Raw genomic sequence first — 23,572 nt, 5'->3', positions numbered from 1 at the left:
TTAGACTGCCAGGAATGCGCTGTAGTTCATTCCGATTTGTGATTGATGTTTCGTCTAAACAACCATCGTCGGAGGTTCATGTGAAGAAGGAAGTTTACCAGCTGTGACTAACAACTGTCCTGAAAACAAGGAAACGGAATAGGATTCGAGTCAACTTTCCTGGATATGATCCAGCGACGGGGGAATTGCTGAAGAAATTTGATCGTTCCGAGTAGTGCGAGCCAAAAACAAGAATGCGCACTATTCTATTCATAGCAGCGATTCTCGCGATATGTAAGTATTATGGATGCTTATAAGCGAGCAGGGTTCACGGAATTACAACGACGACAGCGGTAATATGTAGTGGGCTTTGCGTTTCTTTTCCACCTTTATGTCTTGACTTAATGCTTCAAAATCCATGAGGTTGTGTTGGTATGTTTGTGTTTTGATCTTGCTGAAAACTTGACGCTGGGGATGATCGAAGATTTAGATGAATGAAGTGATTTTCTATAATTGTAACATCTTGAGAAAACTTGTTAAATAGGCATTAAAAAAGGAATATGTTTTTCTGATACCAAAAAAGGAACAAGTCTAATTAGCTCCATGGTTAGGAAATAACTACTTTATTCCGTTCTCCGATCGTATATTCAACACAGTACATTTTATTACATCTCTGATACTCTCTGATTATCGACAAAGAGATAAATCTTGTCTCTTGGGTTTTACCAAAAGTGGGGCTGTTCAAGTAGCTACCACAACAATAATCAGCGCAAAAAATTAATCAATCAACGATATAAAGGTATTATCGATTTCGTCTGCAATAGGAGCTTATTTCTTCTTCTTCTATGGCTCTACCTTCCAACTGGAACTTGGCCTACTTTTCAACTCTACTCTACTCGTACTCTATTAGCATTTCCTCAGTTATTAATTGGAAGCTTTTCTATTCATACCATTGCTTGAATATGTGTCTTGTGTGGCAAGTACAATGGATACACTATGCCCAGGGTGTTGGGAATTTTTCCTACCCGAAAACATCCTAGACCGGACCGAGAATTGAACTCGACATCTCCGGATTGGCAATCCTACGCCTTTGCTCACAAGGCTGTTGGAGCTGATTTACTAAAACTAAAATCGAATAGCAAGTAAAGCGAAAAATTTAAATTTTAGATTTATGTATTATGTCTGATAAGCACTATTGAACTCCGAAAACTCATATGTGAATATGTACATTATGTGGAAGATATTGATTTGAAAAATGTATTGGAGGTAACCACGTTCCCTTCGAAGGGACTCGAACCCACGACCAGGGTTGTAAATTTTCGGCAGCACTGGATGAAGGTGATGTTTTTTTATATCATGTTTTTATTTTCTTCCTGCTTTGAAATCAACCTCATATTCCCGGAGAGGCAGAAAAGTAAACAACAGAACTCACATCACCCACTGCGCCGCGAATATGAAATTTACAGGTGGGTGGCACGACGCCATGTTTTTGCAGCCAACACTCAGTGTAAAATTCATGATAGTATGTGTTTTGTTTACAAACATCACATTTGATTCTCATTAGGATACAGAACTGTCAGTGGGATACGGTCGCGCAATGTTGGCTGCAAAACAAACCTATTTTGTGAGATAAGGATGCCACCGGGCTGGAAATTTACCACAGCAAAATGTACACATTCACCCAGCAAATTGAAAAAAATTCACCACGCGTTTAAATGGGCCACTCACAGTCATACGGTAAGGTGCGAACTGAGCAGCCTGTCAGAGCGACTTGTGAGTGGCAGAATGCGAAATTGAACTGTCGGTGTTGGAAATGATTTTTCGGCTGCACCCAGTCGCACTCACCACGGCGGCGATGAAAGCGACTGCAGATTATACTGAGATCCATGTTTTTCACTGCATTGACTGTGAAATATTTCTACCCTGCCCACGACCCTCAGTCGTGGTTACCTTCAATACATTTTTCAAATCAATATCTTCCACATAATGATACATATTCACACCTATGAGTTTTCAGAACATTGTAAATTAATGTCCAAGTCGGGTGCTTCAATCCCCGGAATATAGGCAATTAACTTTGATTGAACTATTGAACTTGTTCCTTTGCATTTTTGTTATTTATTTCTTTATTAAAGAGGCTATGCAGCCCTGAATTTTGCATTTCTGCATTCTGTTTGCATTTGCAAGCTGCGAGGCGGCAATGTCCCAGTGGGGGATGTAATGTCAATAAGAAGAAGAAGAAGAAGAAGTTTCCATATCAGTTGGTAGCAACTGCTGCAGGATTGCCGTGCTTGTGTCAAGTTGGTAAGGGCATTCTACACGGTGATACACGGCAAAGAAATCTCCTGCTTGTCACTTTTCTCAAAAGAGGGGAAGTCGACGAAGAGAATTCTCTCTTGCGACATTCGCCCTTTTACCAGATAGAGCTTAATATGAAACATATTTTCGAAAAAACGTTACAATTTTGAAGATAGAAGCAATTTTATATCATATTAAACACTAAGAAAAGTTATTTTATTACCCAACTGAGTGTTCCAGTGCAAGTTTTGCGGACAAACATTGAAAGTTACATCAAAACCATGATACTAGGTGCTCCAATTTGCCAAATTTGTGGAAGAGAAGAGCGGGTGAAAAATTAATTTTCAGTACAAAACGAAAACAAGCTGGCTGTTTCTCCCAAGATGAATACAGTACTTGGTGCTCCCGATATGGAAACTATTGAAATGTATTTCAAACCTGCTTAATTGGACTTATGTTGGTATTTTAGTGTCAAGTACATAGGAGTTTTGTAACCTACTAAAATACTAATAAAAGGCTATGAAACGATGGGGCGTTTTGCCAAGGCACTTTTTGAAATTCATTTTTTTTCGACTTTTCAAAACAGCTTTATAACGTGTTATCTGTTATATTTTTATATGACTACTCACAGGCAATGCAATTGCGACTTTTCGGACTACCAAATACCACAAAATTTGCATAAATTGCATTGAAAAGTAAAAAAATATCATAGATATTGCCTTAGGCCAGAACTTTCATGAGCCAATCTGGGACACCTTAACTTTACGCACAATACATTTTAAAAGCGACTAATCGTTTCAAAACGGATTATTCTCCTCTCAACCAAAACATCCAGCATGATGCTGATTACTAGATCTCATAGAAACATCAAACTCAATGGATTTTCAAAAAAAATATATATGCAACAAAAGCAAACTGTTGATATGAGCATCATAAGATTTTCTTATGGAATTGTAACATACGAAAACGTGTTGATTTTCATAAGTCTATTTCGTTAAATGCATTTCATAAGACAATCTTATAAAGTATTTAGAGTATTATATGGCCAGGGTTCTGCCAGATCGCACCAAGCGCCAACAAAAAAAAAATCCAATTTTTGAGTCCCGACCATATTCAAAATAAAATGTAATCCGGACTTGAACCATGAACATCAGGATTAAGAGGCGTGTGATTATTCTGCACACCCCCTAGACACACCTTCACACCCACGTTTCAAAAAATCATCTTGTTGGATAGCCAGGGAAGAGCCTTTCTTTACAAAAATTATACGGCTGGAAGCCATTTGGCCGAAGGCCATTAAGCCAAAACTCGTTTGGCCGGATAGATCAATTGGCCGAAAATGCCGTTTGAAAAAAGGGCCATTTGACCGAAATTTGCAGTTGGCCAAACATGTCATTTGGCCGAAAAGTTCGTTTGGCAGAAAGGGTCATTTGGCCTGTGCAATACATAAAAGTCTTCTCCATTCAGCTCGGTCCATGGCTGCACTTCGCCAACCACGCAGTCTGCGGAGGGTCCGCAAATCGTCCTCCACCTGATCAATCCACCTTGCCCGCTGTGCACCTCGCCTTCTTGTTCCCATCGGATCGTTGTCGAGAACCATTTTCACCGGATTACTGTCCCACATTCTGGCTACGTGCCCGGCCCACCGCAGTCTTCCGATTTTCGCGGTGTGAACGATGGATGTTTCTCCCAACAGCTACTCGTGGTTCATTCGCCTCCTCCACGTACCGTACGCCATCTGCACCCCACCATAGATGGTACGCAGCACTTTCCTTTCGAAAACTCGCAGTGCGCGTTGGTCCTCCACGAGCATCGTCCAGGTCTCGTGTCCGTAGAGAACTACCGGTCTAATAAGCGTTTTGTAGATAGTCAGTTTGGTACGGCGGCGAACTCTATTCGATCGGAGCGTCTTGCGGAGTCCAAAGTACGTACGATTTCCAGCCACTATGCGTATCCGAATTTCTCTGCTGGTCGTTATCGGCGGTCACCAGTGAGCCCAAGTACACTAATTCTTCAACCACCTCGATTTCGTCACCATCGATAAAAACTCGTGGTGGGTGGCTTACATTGACTTTTCTTGAGCCTCTTCCTATCATGTACTTCGTCTTCGACGTGTTGATGACTAGTCCAATTCGTTTAGCTTCGCTTTTCAGTCTGATGTAGGCTTCCTCCATCCTCTCAAAGTTACGTACCATGACATCAATGTCGTCGTCGAAACCAAATAACTGGACGAACTTCGTGAAAATCGTACCACTCGTGTCAATCCCTGCCCTTCGTATTACTCCCTCCAAAGCGATGTTGAATAGCAGACACGAAAGACCATCACCTGGCCGTAACCCTCTACGCGTTTCGAAGGGACTCGCGAATGCCCCTGAAACTCGAACTACGCACATCACCCGATCCATCGTCGCTTTGATCAACCGTGTAAGTTTATCCGGAAATCCATGTTCGTGCATTAGCTGCCATAGCTGGTCCCGATCGATTGTATCATATGCGGCTTTGAAGTCGATGAATAGATGATGTGTGGGCAGGGCACGTTGTATTCGCGGCATTTCTGCAGTACTTGGCGAATGGCGAACACCTGGTCCGTGGTGGAGCGTTCGCCCATAAAACCCGCCTGGTACTGTCCCACGAACTCTCTTGCAATTGGTGTTAGTCGGCGGCATGAAATTTGGGAGAGTACCTTGTAGGCGGCGTTCAGCAATGTGATTGCGCGGTAGTTGCTACAATCCAGCTTATAGCCCTTTTTGTAGATGGGACACACGACACCTTCCATCCACTCTTGCGGCAGAACCTCATCCTCCCAAACCTTGGTAATCACCCAGTGCAGCGCTCTAGCCAGTGCCTCACCACCGTGTTTAAACTGCTCTCCTGGTAGTTGGTCAGCTCCAGGGGCTTTGTTGTTTTTCAGCCGGCCGATCTCCTCCTGGATTTCCTGGAGATTCGGAGCCGGAAGTCGCATGTCCTGCGCGCGTGCTCCTAGGTTCATTACCATACCGCCACCGTTGTCTGCCATATCGCCATTCATGTGCTCTTCGTAGTGCTGCCGCCATCTTTGGATCACCTCACGCTCGTTTGTAAGATAGTTCCCGTTTATGTCCTTACACATATCGGACTGTGGCACGTTGCCCTTACGTGAACGGTTCAACTTCTCATAGAACTTTCGAGTGTTATTAGCGCGGTACAGTTGCTCCGTCTCTTCACGGTCTCGATCTTCCTGCTGGCGCTTTTTCCTCCGGAAAATCGAGTTTTGTCTGTTCCGCGCCCGTTTGTATCGTGCCTCGTTCGCCCTCGTGCGGTGTTGCAGCAATCTCGCCCATGCTGCATTCTTCTCCTCAACTAACTGCTCACATTCGCCGTCATACCAGTCGTTTCTCTGATCCGGAGCCACCGTGCGTAGTGCAGCGGTTGCGGTGCTTCCAATGGCGGATCGAATATCTCTCCAGCCATCTTCAAGAGATGCTGCGCCTAGCTGCTCTTCCGTTGGGAGTGCCACTTCCAGCTGCTGCGCGTAGTCTTGGGCTAGTCTACCGTCTTGTAGCCGCCCAATGTTTAGCCGCGGCAGACGACTCCGACGTGTGTTGTACACCGTCGAGAGTTTTGAGCGCAGACATACTGCAACGAGGTAGTGGTCGGATTCAATATTCGCACTGCGGTAAGTGCGGACGTTCGTGATGTCGGAGAAGAATTTACGGTCGATTAGAACGTGGTCGATTTGGTTTTCCGTTACTTGATTTGGTGATTTCCATGTGACCTTGTGGATATTCTTGCAGAGGAAGAAAGTGCTTCGGACTACCATTCCGCGGGAGGCTGCAAAGTTTATGCATCATTGGCCGTTGTCGTTCGATACGGTATGCAGACTATCTGGTCCGATGACCGGTCTATACATTTCCTCCCTTCCTACCTGAGCGTTCATGTCACCGATGACGATTTTGTCATCCCGCAGTGGTCATCCATCGTATGTCTGCTCCAGCTGTACATAGAACGCTTCTTTCTCGTCGTCGGGTCTTCCTTCGTGTGGGCTGTGCACGTTGATGATGCTATAGTTGAAGAATCGACCTTTTATCCTCAGCTTGCACATCCTTGCGTTGATTGGCTGGCACCCAATCACGCGTTGGTGCATCTTTCCCAGCACTTTTTCCACACTTTCTGTCCTGTTCAGCAGATTTCCTACAGCGCTACGACGTCCAAGTTGCGGGGATGTAATTCATCGTAGATTATCCTGTCGCAACCTGCGAAGCCTAGCGACTTGCAGTTCCAAGTTCCAAGCTTCCAATCGTGATCCTTTATTCGTCGCCTAGGTCGTTGCCGATTGTATCTAGTCGTATTATCTTCTGTGTCGTTCGTAATAGTTGTTTTTAAAGGCGGCTTATTGGGCCTGCGCAAACCTCCTGTCTCGTCGGAGGGCCGTCGTGTCAGGGCTGTTTAGCGTCCCACCTAACACCAGGACTTGGGCTTGTGCGCTTTGAGCGTCACACGGTCGCTTTGGCGGAGTCTACTTGCGGATTCATGCAAACCTCACCACATCCTAGGCAGGCGCCACAACTCGCAGATGGCCTGGGGAGGGATCGTCAAGCCCTTGGACATAGTCCCTGCTGCACCTCAATATGTATGATGTATTGAAATGTAATTAGTTTCATTGTCATTTGTATAGTAAATCTTGACATTTTCAGCCATAACGGCAACAGTTCATATTTTTCCGTTTTAAATGTTTTTTTGGGGGTGCCGACAACCGACCACCTTTTTATAAACGGCATAAAATCAACACCTAACGAAACTATTTTTTAACATTTCCTGCGAGATAAAATAAATCAATTTTTTCACCAGTTATTAGCTTATGTCTATAGGCTTTCATTGGTATGCAAATATCATCACTTTGTTCAATTGGACGAAAGTCATGAACACAGGGACGCACTTGGTCTTTTAAAATACCGATAAATAATTCGTTATTGATTTTAAACATAAATGAAAACAGGCGGCAATTTCTAACCCTTATGGCCACCAAGCCAAACATCATGACATCAGTCGGATTGGTTTGGAGTTTAAACATCATTTTCTCCAGAACATCCACAATTTTCTTCGGTGAAATAAATCGGTCCGTACGGCCGTTGCACACTGGTTCAGAAGCCCCCAAAACGTGCGTTTTTTAGTTTTCGACCTGAAAACTACATTTTAGGGTCATGATATCTTTAGAAGAGTTGAAGGATATTTCTTAGGCTTTCTTTTGATTAAAAATATCAATGATCTATCCACCTTGAAGCTTTTCGCGTCGGAGAGCAGGATTATAATTTTCCCTTCTTCAACAAAGAAAGCAATCTTTTTGAACGTGTCACTCGTAGTCTTCTTTGATGGATCTCGCATGGATTTCTCCGAAATTAGGACTTCCTTGGCAATTTTTTTATGGAACGCACCAGGTTGCGAGCAATCTTTCCACGAGCCTAGACTAGAAACCACTTCTTTTGTGTACATTTTTAGAAATTTGCCATAAAACAATTACAATCTCTCGGTGCAGCATTTGAAAGTAAACATAAACAAATATACTTTCAACAGAAATTAGTCGCTAGCTACTCAAATTAACCCAATACCTATTCAAGTTTAAACATTTTCGCATTGTTTTCTGCCGCACCCGGTACGAATTTTCTAGCAATCTAATAATTATTCCATTTTTTGATTTCTTTCTGATGTACAGCCCAAGAAGTTTTCCCAGATAAAAAAAGCTTCCCTGATGTCCTCTTTTACATAAGATTTTATGACCGCAAACAAAGATGGCAAGAAGGAAGAAGTTGCTTCTTGTCATCTTTGCCGCAAGTTCACAACGCTTTTAATTTTCGCAGCTACCGCCACATTGGAGGCGTCCCTCAGCCCAAGCCACACGAAAACCGGGCTGGTTTGCGAAACGTATGAATGCAAGGACGGTGACTGCACCACCGGTAGGGAGGCATGCGAAGACGGCGATTCTGACAAACCCATGGGATGCTTCGTCGTGTGGAGCACCAACAATGTGACCAGTAAGAAAGCTCGACAGTCAGTCAGTGACGGGACAAATTCTAAACCTTTTCGTGTGCATTTCAGGCGAAGTCAAGGTAACGATGAAGGGGTGCTTCAGCAACCCGAACGACTGCAACCGGACGGAATGCATCGACACCACCATGGGCACGAAGAACAACCTAAACTACTGCTGCTGCAAGGTTAACATGTGCAATCAAGAATACCGTTGGGCGCCAAATGTGACCGTTCCGCCTGACCCAGTGGTTCCCGTGCAGCAAGAGTCGACCAACATTTGGCTCGTGTGTGCTTTTGTAACAGTATTTCTTGTCGCGGCCGGGGTGCTTGTGATATTCTTCGTAAAACGTCGGAAGCAATCCATGTTTAACGAGATACCGACGGTAATGGGTCGCTTTTGACATTGATCGATACATTTAATCAACCAGAATCTCGTTGTAGATTGAACCGGAGATCACCAGCTCCTCGCCGAACATCGCTCTGCGACCTATTCAGCTAGTCGATCTGAAAGCCCGAGGACGATTCGGTGTAGTTTGGAAGGCTCAACTAACATCTCAGGAGGTGGCGGTCAAGATATTCCCTTTGCAGGAAAAACAGTCCTGGCTAACGGAGCAGGAAATTTTCAAGGTTAATACGTCATAGATAACTTCTAAAACTGTCCCTACAATAATTGTTTCCAATCCAGCTCCCTCGGATGAACCACCCGAACATTCTGCAGTTCATCGGGTGCGAAAAGCGTGCAGAGGAGACCAACACGGACTTTTGGCTGATAACGGCGTACTGCAGCCATGGTTCGTTGTGCGACTATCTGAAGTCTCACACGGTGACGTGGCCGGAGCTTTGCCGGATTGCCGAGACTATGTCGCGCGGGTTGATGCATCTTCACGAGGAAATTCAGGGAAGCAAAACAGATGGGCTTAAACCGTCAATCGCTCACCGTGACTTTAAGAGCAAGAACGTTCTGCTGAAAAATGACTTGACGGCATGCATTGCAGATTTTGGGCTGGCATTGATTTTTACACCAGGTAAATGCAGGGCGAGTATATCAGAAACAGAATGTGATACCTGAATTACTTTCAGGCAAACCTTGCGGCGATACCCACGGTCAGGTTGGAACCCGCCGTTACATGGCACCAGAGATTTTGGAAGGCGCCATCAATTTCACGAGGGATGCGTTCCTTCGCATCGATGTCTACGCTTGTGGTCTGGTCCTTTGGGAATTGGTTTCACGTTGTACGGCGCACGGCGGGATTGTGGACGAGTATCGTTTGCCTTTCGAAGCAGACCTTGGCTCACATCCAACACTAGAGGAAATGCAGGAAAATGTTGTTACAAAGAAGTTGCGGCCAAGGATAAACGAGCACTGGAGGAATCATAATGTGAGTAATCGGTATTTACCTTAAATCCAATCCAAATCAAATCCAATCCAAATCCAATCCAAATACAATTCAAATCCAATCCAAATCCAATCCAAATCCAATCCAAATCCAATCCAATCAAAATCCAATCCAAATTCATTCCAAATCCAATCCAATCCAATCCAAATCCAATCCGAATCCAATCCAATTCCAATCCAGATCCAATCCAAAACCAATCAAAATACAAATCGAATCCAATCCAAATCCAAATCCAATCCAGATCCAATCCAAATCCAATTTAAATCCAATCCAAATCCAATCCAAATCCAATCCAAATCCAATCCAAATCCAATCCAAATCCAATCCAAATCCAATCCAAATCCAATCCAAATTTAATCCAACCAATCCAAACCAATCCAACCAATCCAAACCAATCCAAACCAATCAAACCAATCCAAACCAATCCAAATCAATCAAATCAATCCAAATCAATCAAATCAATCCAAATCAATCCAAATCAATCAAATCAATCCAAATCAATCCAAATCAATCAAATCAATCCCAAATCCAATCCAAATCAATCCAATCAAATTCAATCCAACCAACCAAACCAATCCAAACCAATCCAAACCAATCCAAACCAATCCAAACCAATCCAAACCAATCCAAATCAATCCAAACCAATCCAATCCAACCAAACCAATCCAAACCAATCCAAATCAATCCAAACCAATCCAAATCCAATCCAAATCAATCCAAATCAATCCAAATCCAATCCAAATCCAATCCAAATCCAATCCAAATCCAAATCCAATCCAAATCCAATCCAATTCCAATCCAAATCCAATCCAAATCCAATCCAAATCCAATCCAAATCCAATCCAAATCCAATCCAAATCCAATCCAAATCCAATCCAAATCCAATCCAAATCCAATCTAAATCCAATATTTGTTATTTGCGGCCTAAACTTGAATCCATTTCTGAAACTTTTTTTTTCTATCAACTTTTTTTCAGGGTCTCAACGCGATATGCGACACGATGGAGGAATGTTGGGACCACGACGCCGAAGCGCGTCTCTCGTCGTCGTGCGTGATGGAGCGCGTTTCGCAGCACAGCCGGTACCAGGCGAGCACGCCGCTTCTGATCGAAACCAACACCACCAACGACCTGCCCCCGAAGGTTGCTTCGGAAAGTGTGTAAGCGACGCGCGCGAGCCACTTCGCAATCAAGATAGAGATTCAGTTTGACTTCCGGATGCAAAACCTAGTGCGACGTATTCCCATCCCATTGAAACCTACAAATTATTGTAAGACTAAGATTATGATTTCTTGAATGTCGATTATTAGCCCATTCTTTTAACTTGAGCGTTAACTATTGGAAGTTTTTTTTTCGTAGTTTTTAAGCAACTCTTTATCAACAAAGTGAACAAGCATTATACGATTTTGAACGATCGTGCAAGGATTTATAAACTAAGTGCAACATTTCGATTAATAGCTAAGTGGAAAGCACACAGTAGGAGTGTTGGTCGATTGTCGACAAGGAATGAGGCCTTTCCCGGTTTTGTAAAATGGATCGGAAGAAATTTAAAATTTTAACTTGAATTAAGTTCTTTAACGACGGCCGGGTGATTATCCCGAGGATAGCGCTTTGGTTCGAGAATCGGATCACAGTTGGACAGGGCCGATTGATTTATGGAAACATGTGTAATATACATTTGCATCTCAGTAAATGAAGAGTTTTATGGATTAGTTCATATAAATTAAGTCAACATAACTTTCATGCATTCAGTTTTGATAAAACAGGTAGGAATTAGTTAGGTGCGTAGTATGTACGACTAATCCCATAATCATTACATCGCATTGGTGTAATTATCAGTGAGTGAATGAGATATATTTTTATAAATAACAATTTTCCTCCGATACTGTACTTGTATGCCATGCCATGATTAGTTCAATAAAGGTTGATCTGTATTTGCTGCTACGAAGTGGTTGCTTTTTTTTCACTCCTATGCCATTTATTAGATAAGAATGTAATTGAAATAAGAAGCTATGCAAAGAGCATATTATGGGCTTTGGGGTCCGAAAAACGCTTCAATCGACTAGAGTTCACCGCCGTACCATACTGATTATATACAAAACGATCATTAGACCGGTAGTTCTCTACGGACACGAGACCTGGACGATGCTCGTGAAGGATCCACGAGTTGCATTAGCTGTTGAGGGAACCATCCATCGTTCACATCGCGAAAATCGGAAGACTATGGTGGGCCGGGCACGTAGCCAGAATGTCGAACAATAACCCGGTAAAAATGGTTCTCGACAACGATCCGACGGAAACAAGAAGGCGAAATGCGCAGCGCGCAAAGTGGACCGCTCAGGTGGAAGAAGATTTCCGGATGCAGACTGCGTAGTTGACGACGTGCAGCCAAGGACCGAGCTGAATGGAGAAGACTTTTATGCACTGCTCAGGCCAGTCTGGGCTAAGTCTGAAAATTAATAAATAAATCATGAATCATAGCACTCACTTATGTGTCCTGAGCACACTTCAACGGGCCTACGCCAACGTTAAACGATCCAAACGACGTAAAGATCTCCATCATAAGCGACTACACGCTTTAGCCTTAATCTGGGCCCTTGTCAGATTCCTGTTGACTTCCTTAATTTATTTGTTGAGACTACGTCACCACGAGCCCCTTGGTCTGTCTCTGCTGCAATGTCCTGCCGGATTCCAGGCCAGCGCTTGCTTGCAGATTTCGCCTCCTCTTTTTCGTAATTTGTGGCCGACCCACCTCCCACTAACGCTCTCGAACTTCTGTCCATACCGGTTTTAGATGGCATCGTCGATGGTGTTCGCACTGAAACCCAATTGTTGTTTTTTTTTTAGCTTTTTTGCCTTTCTCGTATACTAAGTATACGTAAAGGCTATATAATCGATCCAAAACAAAACTCTTAATAGATGATTCGGAGGTCCATAGTGGTATACACCAATCGACTTAGCTGAACGAATTGAGGTAATGTCTGTTATGAGTTTTTTTCCTTAGCAATGGAGGGGGAATCTGCTCAACAGACATCCAGGGTTGTCCAGGAAGTGCGGGGTTAGGGACCACCTCCAACAGCAAACGAAGGAGGCAGGACTACATCCCCGACCCGCTAAACCGTTTCCATTGCCGCCAAGCCCATAGTTCCTTCGGTACAACCAGAAAGTAATGCTTCAAAGGGGGCCAGTGCACAACGCACCCTCGAGGTTAGCTGCGTGTCCTTGCAGCACCGAACATCGTGACTCGCTTTTTTAGAAGAACACCATGGTATCGTGCCAGCGCATTGCCGGCTTTCCAGGTGGCCTTACCACGCCCTACGTTCTCGGAAGGTGGGAATGGTCGACTTCGGTATCAAGAGTCATGATGATGCCGCGTGCACCCCAAATTGACCTTTCTGCGATAGGGCCTATTCGCCAGCACGCAGAGGGACTTGCCGACGCGGTGCCTACGCCTGTCCCAGCCTTGACGAGGACCCCTTTCCGTCCTCGGGCTCGGAACCCGCCCGGTTGACCGACGCCGCGAAAGCGACGATACCATGTTGTTCTTCGCGCGGTCACTTGTTCGATAAAAGGATCGAGTTCGACCACAGGGCACCGGTATGACCCATGAAGCCGACTCCGAACCCTTGGACCACCTCTTATTTGCGCCTGAGCTAGCCATTCCTCGAGTCCACGCGCCACCTTCTGTGTAGCTCCGAGACGATTTGGACGATAGCCGATAAAACGGCGTTCCAGCCAACTTCAGCTTTACACATCCTCCGAACTAGGTTGTCCGGGGTAGTGTCCAGACCACATGTGGCATGCATGTGGTCATGCATTGTGCGAAACCGCCGTTTCCTCTAAACCTGCGCGCACGGGCGAGGCCGAGTGTCCGAACCGATGTAGGTACTGTCTGAAGCAACCATGGTCTGTAAGGACCTGGGTCAGGTGGAGCATGATTTCCCCATGGCGCCTCTTGACCCACGTACCTATCTCCGGTATCAACCTATGTGTCCATCTACCCTTAGTAGAACTATCCCACGCACGCTACCATTTGACCATTGAGGCCAACCTGACAATCCTACGGATGCCTCTCGTTCCGCGCATTTCGAAGCACTCTATCCCAAGTAGCACTTGCAACATCCATTAAAATAAAAAATAAACAAAACTTGTTGTATATCAATTATAAGTAGGTTCTGTTGAAACTCCAAATCATAAGCAAGTTGCGTAAAAGTATCGTAAGTCACACACTCAAGTCGCCAAATAAGTCAAAAAATAAGTTATAATTCAGTCATTTTGCTTGAAATCTGACATTTATCTGATGGCAGCTCTAATTCGGAAGGCTGAGTTACGATGTTCTATATATATTCAATGTGACTTGGCCAGTTTGTTGAAGAAATGGCGTCAGAACAAAACTGTTCGCCAGTCGATGAGGGAGAAAACTAACAGAAATCGTCATTTTTGAATACAAATAAAATAAACTTTTTCTGTCTACCAACTCGACAATACTACGCAAAAAAAAAGATTATTAAATATATCGAAATGAATTACACATATTCATTCCAGGCCATTCAGAAAATCACTATAAAACAGCAATTCCACTGTGGATTCTAGTTTGTTAACTAGCTGGTAATGGTCACGTATTGGCGCAACAAAATAACTTTCATTAACTACGCCATCCCTGCGAGGAATACTAGTATTTTCGCTAACCTACAGCTCAAAATAAATTAGCATCGTGCCGGAAAAATTAAATCGCCTGATGGACTACGCAGTTGTGTTGACCATATTTGTAATTGCTTTGATGTTGTAATACTGTTACTGAAACAATAAAAAATGTTGCATTAGTTACCAACATGTTTATGATTGAAACACTATTATTTGTGGTTTCAAAACATAGCTTTGACACTATTTTGATGTTGCAAAGTCGCATTCACAAATCAAACAGTGTCGAATAAAAATATTGGCAAATTCAAAAACTTTGTTGCTTACTATCAATGATTTGAAAAAAATAGGCTCTCGAATCAAATTTACATCAATTTAGTAAAATCAGTCACGTTAAAAATAAAACAAGCTGGTATGCTAAAAGATTTGTTAATTTTCATTCTTTTAACTTTAGTTATTTTAAACTTTCTTTATTTATAAATTATGTTTTGTTCGCTTTTATTTCAGGTATTGTAATCTATTTCAGGCTTAATCTTTCAATCATATTGCAAGTTTATGTTATCACTCTTGTATGGTCAACAATTATTTACTTTCTTTGGTTTAGCAAGATAGAATACAGTCATATTTTATATGTTTGTTGCGTTTTATGTGTTTCCGCGCTTACGAAATATGTTTAGCTAGGAACATGATGTGGAAGTGTCAGCATAAGTGAAAATATATCCAACCAGTTGTCCCGAAGCGTCATGACGGAATATCATCAGCACTAGCATTCCGGTAAACTGGCTTTGTGTTGTGACACAATCGATATAATCGTTCAGCTTTCGTATATATTTCTATAGAGATCTATCTTTTTTATACGGTTTTCATTTAGCATAATAAAATAAATATAAAGCTTAGTAATATAATATAAAGTATATTGAAAGAGGAATATTAAAACGAAAAAATTAAAAAAAACTCCTTAGATTAGTTTAGAATGTTTAGAAAATTCTAATAATTTTCCGGTAATTCTATTGTTGCCTCCTATTTTTTTTTTTTTTTAGGCCAAAAATCAGAGGGGAGACATAATTTCTTTTTAATATAGGCCTAATTTAAAAACAAACGACAAGTAAGTAGAAAATCTTTTGGAAGTTACTGTAAAGATTTTACCAAGCTAAATATGGCTGAAAATTTAAAATTTCTGGAGAAAATTGAGAAATCAAAACTTAGGATTCCAAAAAATATTTAATTATTCATCAAGAATATTCAATGAAATTATGATTTATTGTGTAAATCACCAGAGGCTTCTTCTAAGTACTTTTTATGCACAAGGAGAAAAAAGTTCGTTTTATTATTGTCAAAAGTTTATCATTAATTTCAAGAATTTCTAATGGACGTTTGTTTTTTTCGAAGCAGAACGATCATATTCACCATAAATTTGAAGCCGCACAAAAATTTGAGGCGATATGTGAAATACACTGATTTTCTTTGTCAGAAGAATTCTGATTTTCTTTGTCCATAAAGTCCTTCAATAATGTTTTGCATCACAAATTAAATTTGTTTATACATTATTTGAATAGCTGCATTAGATTGAGAACACACACAAAATAAACTTTTTTTTTGTGTTTTTGCTATTTCTTTTTAACCTTGTTATAACTGGTCTGTGTTTTTCAGTTTTAAGTTTAGGTCACATATAGGTTGCGATCAAGTTCCGTTAACCAATGTTTTAGTACGTTCGAGATGTTTTATAATCGCTCCACCTCTTGCGCTTTTTTAGTCGTAATTAAGTTGTATATAGCATCTCAGGACTAAAATCGGGAAATGAGAGTAGTTGTAATTTAGTTGAAACAACTCGTTTACGACTAGAAGTGTTACTTGGGTATGTCTTCACCGATAACGATGTCAATAGGCATCATACCGGTGATGACGCAGAGTGCATCGTGCGACACGGTACGGTACGCGCTCGCAACTCTTAGGCACATGAGCTTATACGTACTTTCTAACTTCGTTCTGTAGCAGTTAATACGCAGGGCCGTGCCCCAAGCTGGCCCCCCATACCTCAGTATGGACAGAGCAACGCTAGCCAGAAGCTTGCGCTTGCTGGCATAAACCGCAGAGCTATTGGACATCATCCGGGACAATGCCACTATAGCTGTGGAGGCACGCTTGCAGGCGTAATTGACGTGGATACCAAAGGTGAGCTTATCGTCGATTATTACCCCCAAAGATTTTGATGGAGCGTTCAGAGGTGACCGTGCAGTTGCCTGCCCTTATCACCGCTTGTTGCTCCGACTTTCGGTTGTTAACAACAACCACCTCAGTCTTGTAGTGAGCCAGCTCTAACTTCCTGGAACTCATCCACTCCTCCACAATTGCGATCGAGTGGGCTGCAGTCAACTCCACCTCTTCGATCGATTCGCCGTAGACCTCCAGCGTAATATCGTCAGCGAAGCCGACGATTACCACGCCCACCGGGAACTTCAACATCAAGACACCGTCGTACATGACGTTCCATAACACCGGACCCAGTATGGAACCTTGCGGAATCCCTGAGGTTATGTCAACGTACTTCCGACCCGCCTCCGTGTCGTATACCAGTACTCGATTCTGGAAGTAGCTTCCGAGAATCTTGTACAGGTACTCGGGAATTCCAAGACGCAGGAGCGCATCTACAATAGCTGCCCAACTGGCACTATTGAAAGCATTCATCACGTCGAGAGTCACTACTGCACAATAGCGAACTCCCCTCCTCTTACGCTGGATAGCTATCTCCGCGGATTTGGTAACCGACAAGATAGCGTCTACGGTCGATTTACCCTTTCGGAAGCCAAACTGGTAACTCGATAGACCATCCACACCCTCCGTGCGTATCAACAACCTGTTGAGGATGATCTTCTCGAGCACCTTCCCCGCCGTAGCAGGCATATTGGTCTATATGCCGACGGATCCCCCGGTGGTTTTCCCGCCTTTTCCATGCTTCAGGGAAGACGCATCTCTGCATGACAGATCTGAACATCTCGGGAGCCTCAGCAATGGCCGCTTTGATGGTCAGGTTCGTAATACCATCCGGTCCTGGCGCCTTACCTACACTAAGGGACTGTGCAATCCCCGCAAGTTCCGCCACAGTTTTGGCATTTCCACAAAGTGAGGCCAGGGACTTGGGTCATGACGTGGGAAGAGCGCCACGATGATGCTCTCCAGCATCTCTGGAGACCGCTATGTAGGGGCCATAGCCCCACGTGTCTTGGCAATTACGACCCTATAGGCGTCACCCCATGGATTCGCGTTGGTACTATGACACAGGCCCTCGAAGCAGGCTTTTTTGCTTGATCTAATCTCAGTCTTCAGAATGGCTCTAGCAGCCACGAACGCCACCCGTCGATCAACACGCTCCTCTTCTGTGCGTGCTCTCTGCATCCGCCTTCGTGCCCGTAGGCAGGCGCGGCGCAGGTTTGCAATTTTTTGAGTCCACTAGTAAGCCGGTAGCCTCCCATTCCTAGGGTGGACTTTTCTAGGCATGGTAGCATCACATGCATGCGAGAGTACTGTTACCATCTGCTCGCCGCTCAGACCGAGAGTATTGTGCTCGCGGCGGAGCGCTTCCTTAAACACCTCGTCGTCAAAGTACGATGTCTTCCGCATATGAGGGCTAGGCCTTGCCCCTTCTTCCTTCCGCTGAATGCTGGTCGTATAGTCGATACTGTAGCGAACCGCCAGGTGGTCGCTGTGAGTGTAGCCATCATCTACCCTCCAGTTCGAACTACTCGTTTGGCCAGGGCTCCAGAACGTAACGTCGATAATCGACTCGGCCCCGTTCCAGCTGTAGGCACTTTTGGTACCGACATTAGCCAAGTCCACATCCAACATGGCCAGTGATTCCAATAGGATCTGCCCCCGTTGATTCGTGGATCGGCTTCCCCATTCCACGGCCCAAGCGTTGAAGTCCCCCGCTATCACCACCGGTCTACGCCCCATCAAGTTAGCCGTCAAACAATCTAGCATTCGACCGAACTGCTCGATCGACCATCGAGGAGGCGCATAGCAGCTGCAGAAGAAGACCCCGTTGATTTTGGCAATGACGAAGCCCTCGTGTGTCGAAGACACCAGCTCTTGGACTGGGTATTTCCCCGTTGTCCATATCGCCGCCATTTTAGACCCATCGGTAACCCAATTACCATTCCTGGCGGGTACCCGGTAAGGATCTGCTATGATGGCGATATCCGTCCCCCATTCAGCAACTGTCTGACACAGCAGTTGCAGTGGTTCAGGTTTAGCTGCGTTACCTGCACTGTGATTTTGCAGCACGCTTTAACGCCGGGCACTTCGAACCCCCCATGGGTTGCTTGCTGTTCGCAGCTTTGCTGGAACAGATCAAACAGTCCGCAGCGTCGGCAGAGATTGCTTCTGTCAGGGCCTTTGCAGTCCCATTGCTTGTGCCCCGGCACTTCCAGGCACTTGAAGCAAACTTCGGGTTGCTCGTATATATCCACAGGGCATACTGACCATCCCACCTTGACGCTCCCTAACTTGACTACCTTGGAGGCGCCGGACCTTTCCGTAGCCGAACGGCTGCGGTGGGCGTCTCCACTTCACACTGTCGCCGCAGTGCCGTGACGAGCTCTTCGACTTCGGTGATCTCGTCCAGGTCTTTAATCCTTAGATTCACCTCCGTCGTGAGTGCCCTCACCTTGACCGTCTCGCCTAGGACTTCCTCCGCCAACTTCTTGTAGGCGGCGCCCTTTTGCGAGACGCCCCGCTTCAGCTCGAGGATCATCTCGCCCATCCGGGTACGTCTTATTAGACGTACGTCGGCACCGAGTTCACCGAGCTTGACGTCACTACTCATCGCCTTCAAGACGTCCGAGTACTTAGCCTCGTCCGTCTTGATGACTAGGACATCGCCCCTGGAGCGATTGGCGCCTACTCTAGACTTCTTGCTACCCTCATTCACCTGGGCCTTCGTTTCGGCCCTTGACGTCTTCGGTTTCCTCTTGTTCTTGACCAGGGTCCAGGAGGCGTCATCCCCCTCTATTTCCCTGGTCTGGGGTGGCTGAGAGTTCTCAGCCTGCCGTAGCCCCTTACCACCGTATTTCCTGGGTGGACGGACCTTTCTAGGTCCTTCCTCCCCTGGTTTTGGAGGTACCTGGCCGGGGTTCAGCATCTCAGCCCAACTACCTTTGTTCGGGGTAGTAACCCTCCGCGTTTTGGAGCGGCCCCCAGGGAGCTAATCCCCTGGAGACTGTCTCCCCTGTTTTTGTGTCTGCTCCGCTGGAGCAGTCACCCCCGACGTGCCCGCGAATACTTGAGCCTCAGTCTGGGTAGACTTTGACACCACCGTCTTCGCTGGCACGCCCTCGGTCGATTCGACCTTGTCCGAGTCCGCGAATCCTTGGGCCTCAGTCTGGGTAGACCTCGATTCCACGGATTTGACGGGTTTAGACTTGGCCGACCCGACCGCCCTCTCCAGCTTGGCGTCCAACATCGACTTTCGAAGTTTCAGCAAGCTCCTCTTGAGGTCCTTACTGATATTATGCTTCGATGACACAAGTCGATGATGGCGTCCAGCTGTTCCGTCGCCACCTCGAAAGCAGAAAGCCCATCGCGTTTGCGGTTCATCGCCTCCACAAGCCATGGGCCGTAAATAACCTCTACCGGCGATTCTTTAGCCGAGATGAAGGTTAAGTGACCCACGCTGGCGCTGCGCACTGAGCTGCCGACTATTGCTTCTGGCCTCCTAGGCGGAGACCTGAACAACTCACCTCTTGCGAAGGGGTTGTCGCCGATACTACTACCACTAATTGAAGAACGCACGGGTCGCTTAACGCCTTGGGATTAGGGGTTAGGGACGATGGTTCCTTTAGTCGCACCCCCTCACTCTAGCTGATGTTAGAAGGACAACAGTGCCCAGGCTGCACTATCAGCTAAGTACAAAACCCTTAGCTGGCGATCGTTTGTCATCGGAAGACCCGTGGAAGCGTGAGATTGGAACTTGTGAGGACCAGAGCTGTGTAGGTCGCTCCTTCCCAGATGTCAACTCACCATTTCGCAGTCTATGCTTAATGATCTGTATTGATGAAAATGTCAACATTCCATCACAATTACTACATGAATTCCTTTAAGATATTCTTAAGGTGGTTCTACAATAAAGCCAGAAATCGGCCAGTTTGTAAACCTCGTGCTTTTCCAATATTTTTTTCAAGAGCACGAGATGAAAGAACTATAACGCGTATGGGATTGAAATAATGGTAGATCGTTTGCTTAGTTATGCTGAACAATCATAATTTGAGTTTGGATTTCATGGACTAATTCCCGGACGAAATCTCGAAGTAATGCCTGGTCAAACTTTCGGAGGTACTACTGGAGGAATTCTCGGGGGTAGTAGAAATATATTCGAGAAATCCTCTAGGTTTTTTTGTCATGAGTTTCTTCAGCGATTCCTACAGAAGTTTCTCCAAAGATTCTTCCAGAAATCCTTCCACGACTTTCTTCGAAACATTATCAAGAAATTCCTCCGAAAATTCCAGAAAAACTTCCACGCATCTCTTCGATATTTAATTCAGGAATTCCTCCGACAATTCCGACATGAATTCCTTTGAATCTAGAAGTTTTCAAAAGAATTCCTGGAGGAACTTCCGGAAGAATTTCTGGAGGAACTTCCGGAAGAATTTCTGGAGGAACTTCCGGAGGAATTCCTGGTGGAACTCCCGGAGATCCTCTCGGAGTTCCTCCACGGATTCCTTCCGAAGTTCCTCCAGGAATTCCTCCCGGAGTTCTTCCAGGAATTCCTTCGCCAGTTCCCCCAGGAATTCCTTCGTTAGTTTCTTCAAGAAATTCCTCCAGAAGTTCCTCAAGAAAATCCACCGGGAGCTCCTCCAGGAATTGCTCCCGTAGTTCTTCCAGGAATTCCTCCCGGAGTTCTTCCACGAATTCCTCCCGGAGTTCCTCTAGGAATCCCTTCGACAATTCCTCCGGAAGTCGCTCAAGGAAATCCTTACGGGAGTTTCGCTAGAAATTTCTCCGGGAGTTCCTCCTGGGGATCCTCTAGAAATTCCTCCGGGAGTTTCCCTAGAAATTTCTTCAAGAGTTCCTTCAGGAATTCCTCCGAGAACTGTTTCAGGAATTCCTCTGAGAGTTCCTCTAGAAATCCCTCTGGGAGTTCTTCCAGGGATTCCTCCCGGAGTTCCTCCACGAATTTCTCCCGAAGAGAATTGCTCCGGAAGTTCCTCCAGGATTTCCTCCAGGAATTCCTCCAGGAATTGCTCTGGGAGTTTCTCCAGGAATTCCTTCCGGAGTTCCTCCCGGAGATGCTCCAGGAATTCCTCCCGGTGTTCCTCAGGGAATTCTTCCGGAAGTCGCTCAAGGAAATCCTACGGGAGTTTCACTAGGAATTTCTCCGGAAATTCCTCCGGGAGTTCCTCAAAGAATTTCTCCAGGAATTTCTCTGCGAGTTCCTCCAGGAATTCCTCCGAGAGCTTCTCCAGGAATTTATCCAAGAGTTCCTTGGGAAGTCCCTCCCAGAGTTCCTTCAGGAATTACTTCGGGAGTTCCTCCAGGAATTCCCCCGGGAGTTCCTCAAAGAATTCCTCCGGGTGTTCTTAAGAAATTCCTCCGGGTGTTCTTAAGAAATTCCTCCGGAAATTGCTCCAGGAATTCCTTCAAAATTTCCTCCAGGAATTCCTCCGAGAGTTTTTCTAGAGATTCCTCCGAGAGTTTCTCCAGAGATTCCTCAGGAAGTTCCTCCAGGAATTCCTCAGGAAGTTCCTCCAGGAATTCCTCAGGAAGTTCCTCCAGGAATTCCTCCGGAAGTTCCTCCAGGAATTCCTCCGGAAGTACCTCCAGGAATTCCTCCGAAAGTTCCTCCAGGAATTCCTCCGGGAGTTCTTCCGCAAGTTCCTACAGGAGTTCCTCCGGAAGTTCCTCCAGGAATTCCTCCGGAAGTTCCTCCAGGAATTCCTCCGGAAGTTCCTCCAGGAATTCCTCTGGAAGTTTCTCCAGGAATTCCTCTGGAAGTTCCTCCGGAAGTTCCTACAGGAATTTCTCCGGAAGCTCCTCCAGGAATTCCTCCGGGAGTTCCTCCAGGAATTCCTTCGGAAGTTCCTCCAGGAATTCCTCCGGAAGTTCAAAAATATACGCTCACTACTACATTAACATGATTTCTATCGGCTCACAAAATGACTCACGTTAGGGTGTAACAATTGATTTTACTACCTTATATTTGCTCAAAAAAGTGTCCGTTCAAAAATATACAACATGAGCTTTCGGCAAACTTGTGCTGCCACCTAACGGATACTAGGGCAACGCTGACGGTGTAATTTCGTGAAGATGTATTGAGCTCCACTCAAATAAGTTCACTCCTTCTACTCTACCAAACGACGGCAACCGATTTTATGTTCATCCGATGGGACTCTAGCAATATGGTTTGCACTGAGTAATCGAATGTATTATCTAAATTTTAAGTGGGGGTCTTTTGTACCTACCTGGAAATCACCCGAGTAGATTTTCTTTAATCCAAACAAAATGATTGGAAATTCTATACCCATAGGGGTACAATAGAATCCTGTATTGGATTATTGCGCCATTTGGACAGAGTGTTTAGTTCAATGCAGACGTACTCTAACGTGCAATTTGAAAGCTAAGTGAAGCCTAAAAGCAAATTTGGTAAATTGTTATCAACCAGTTCGCAGCATTTAATTCTAATAATAGTTAGATAGTTGTGAAAACATAGTAAGTGCTGATAATTCGTTGTGAAGAAATGATTGCTAATGAAAATTACTAGTACTGTTTTAGAATTTCATAGAAAACACGATAGTACAAAAGCACGTGTTCTTAGCGTAGGACTAGGGATTGGTAAATGATATCCCAATCCGCTTAGGTAAGCTATAATGATTATCCTTTTGTGAGAATCGACCTAATTATCCCGTTGAATAGGAATCCCTACTCAACGTGGGGTGCCTATGTGTACTCAGCGAAGGGGCTGACCACACGTGCTGCCGTATCAAGTCGTTATCAGTCGAGTCGCCCAGGAGTCAGTTGGATCGAGCAGTGGTTCCACAACCGAATCAAGCCATTCGCCCGAGTCGTAAGTGAGGTGTTGCGTTTTCCACCCGTACGACCCATAACCACCCCCAAAGCTTCGTTGCCGAAGAGTACTCGCCCACCAACGTTTCGGTCGCCGCCTGAGAGGTTCATTTTTACGCACACGCACACGCGCCGGTCACTCGTGGAAATCTGCTTGACCGGAAGGCCATTTGCGGTGCGGTTCACGCGTTCATTGGCGAAC

At 45.0% G+C, this 23,572-nt stretch overlaps 1 protein-coding gene across 3 annotated transcripts in view; it reads left to right on the top strand.

Annotated features, from left to right (window-relative positions):
- LOC134206853 (activin receptor type-2A) overlaps nucleotides 1–11,623 on the top strand; it is a 12,788-nt gene extending 1,165 nt beyond the window's left edge. For all 3 annotated transcript variants that reach the window (XM_062682588.1, XM_062682586.1, XM_062682587.1), the window contains exons 2-8: nucleotides 1–273; nucleotides 8,112–8,285; nucleotides 8,350–8,663; nucleotides 8,722–8,907; nucleotides 8,966–9,305; nucleotides 9,361–9,659; nucleotides 10,654–11,623. The exon at nucleotides 1–273 is cut by the window's left edge. In XM_062682588.1, the coding sequence (XP_062538572.1) occupies nucleotides 234–273; nucleotides 8,112–8,285; nucleotides 8,350–8,663; nucleotides 8,722–8,907; nucleotides 8,966–9,305; nucleotides 9,361–9,659; nucleotides 10,654–10,839 (1,539 nt within the window). In that variant the 5' untranslated portion in view covers nucleotides 1–233 and the 3' untranslated portion in view covers nucleotides 10,840–11,623. The remainder of the gene's footprint in view (nucleotides 274–8,111; nucleotides 8,286–8,349; nucleotides 8,664–8,721; nucleotides 8,908–8,965; nucleotides 9,306–9,360; nucleotides 9,660–10,653) is intronic.
- The last annotated feature ends 11,949 nt before the right edge of the window (nucleotides 11,624–23,572 follow it).

The sequence above is a fragment of the Armigeres subalbatus genome, chromosome 1, assembly GCF_024139115.2.
Source record: "Armigeres subalbatus isolate Guangzhou_Male chromosome 1, GZ_Asu_2, whole genome shotgun sequence".
Lineage (NCBI taxonomy): Eukaryota > Metazoa > Arthropoda > Insecta > Diptera > Culicidae > Armigeres > Armigeres subalbatus.
The sequence above is the reverse complement of the archived record's forward strand: the minus strand, read 5'-3'. Positions and strand labels throughout refer to the sequence as shown.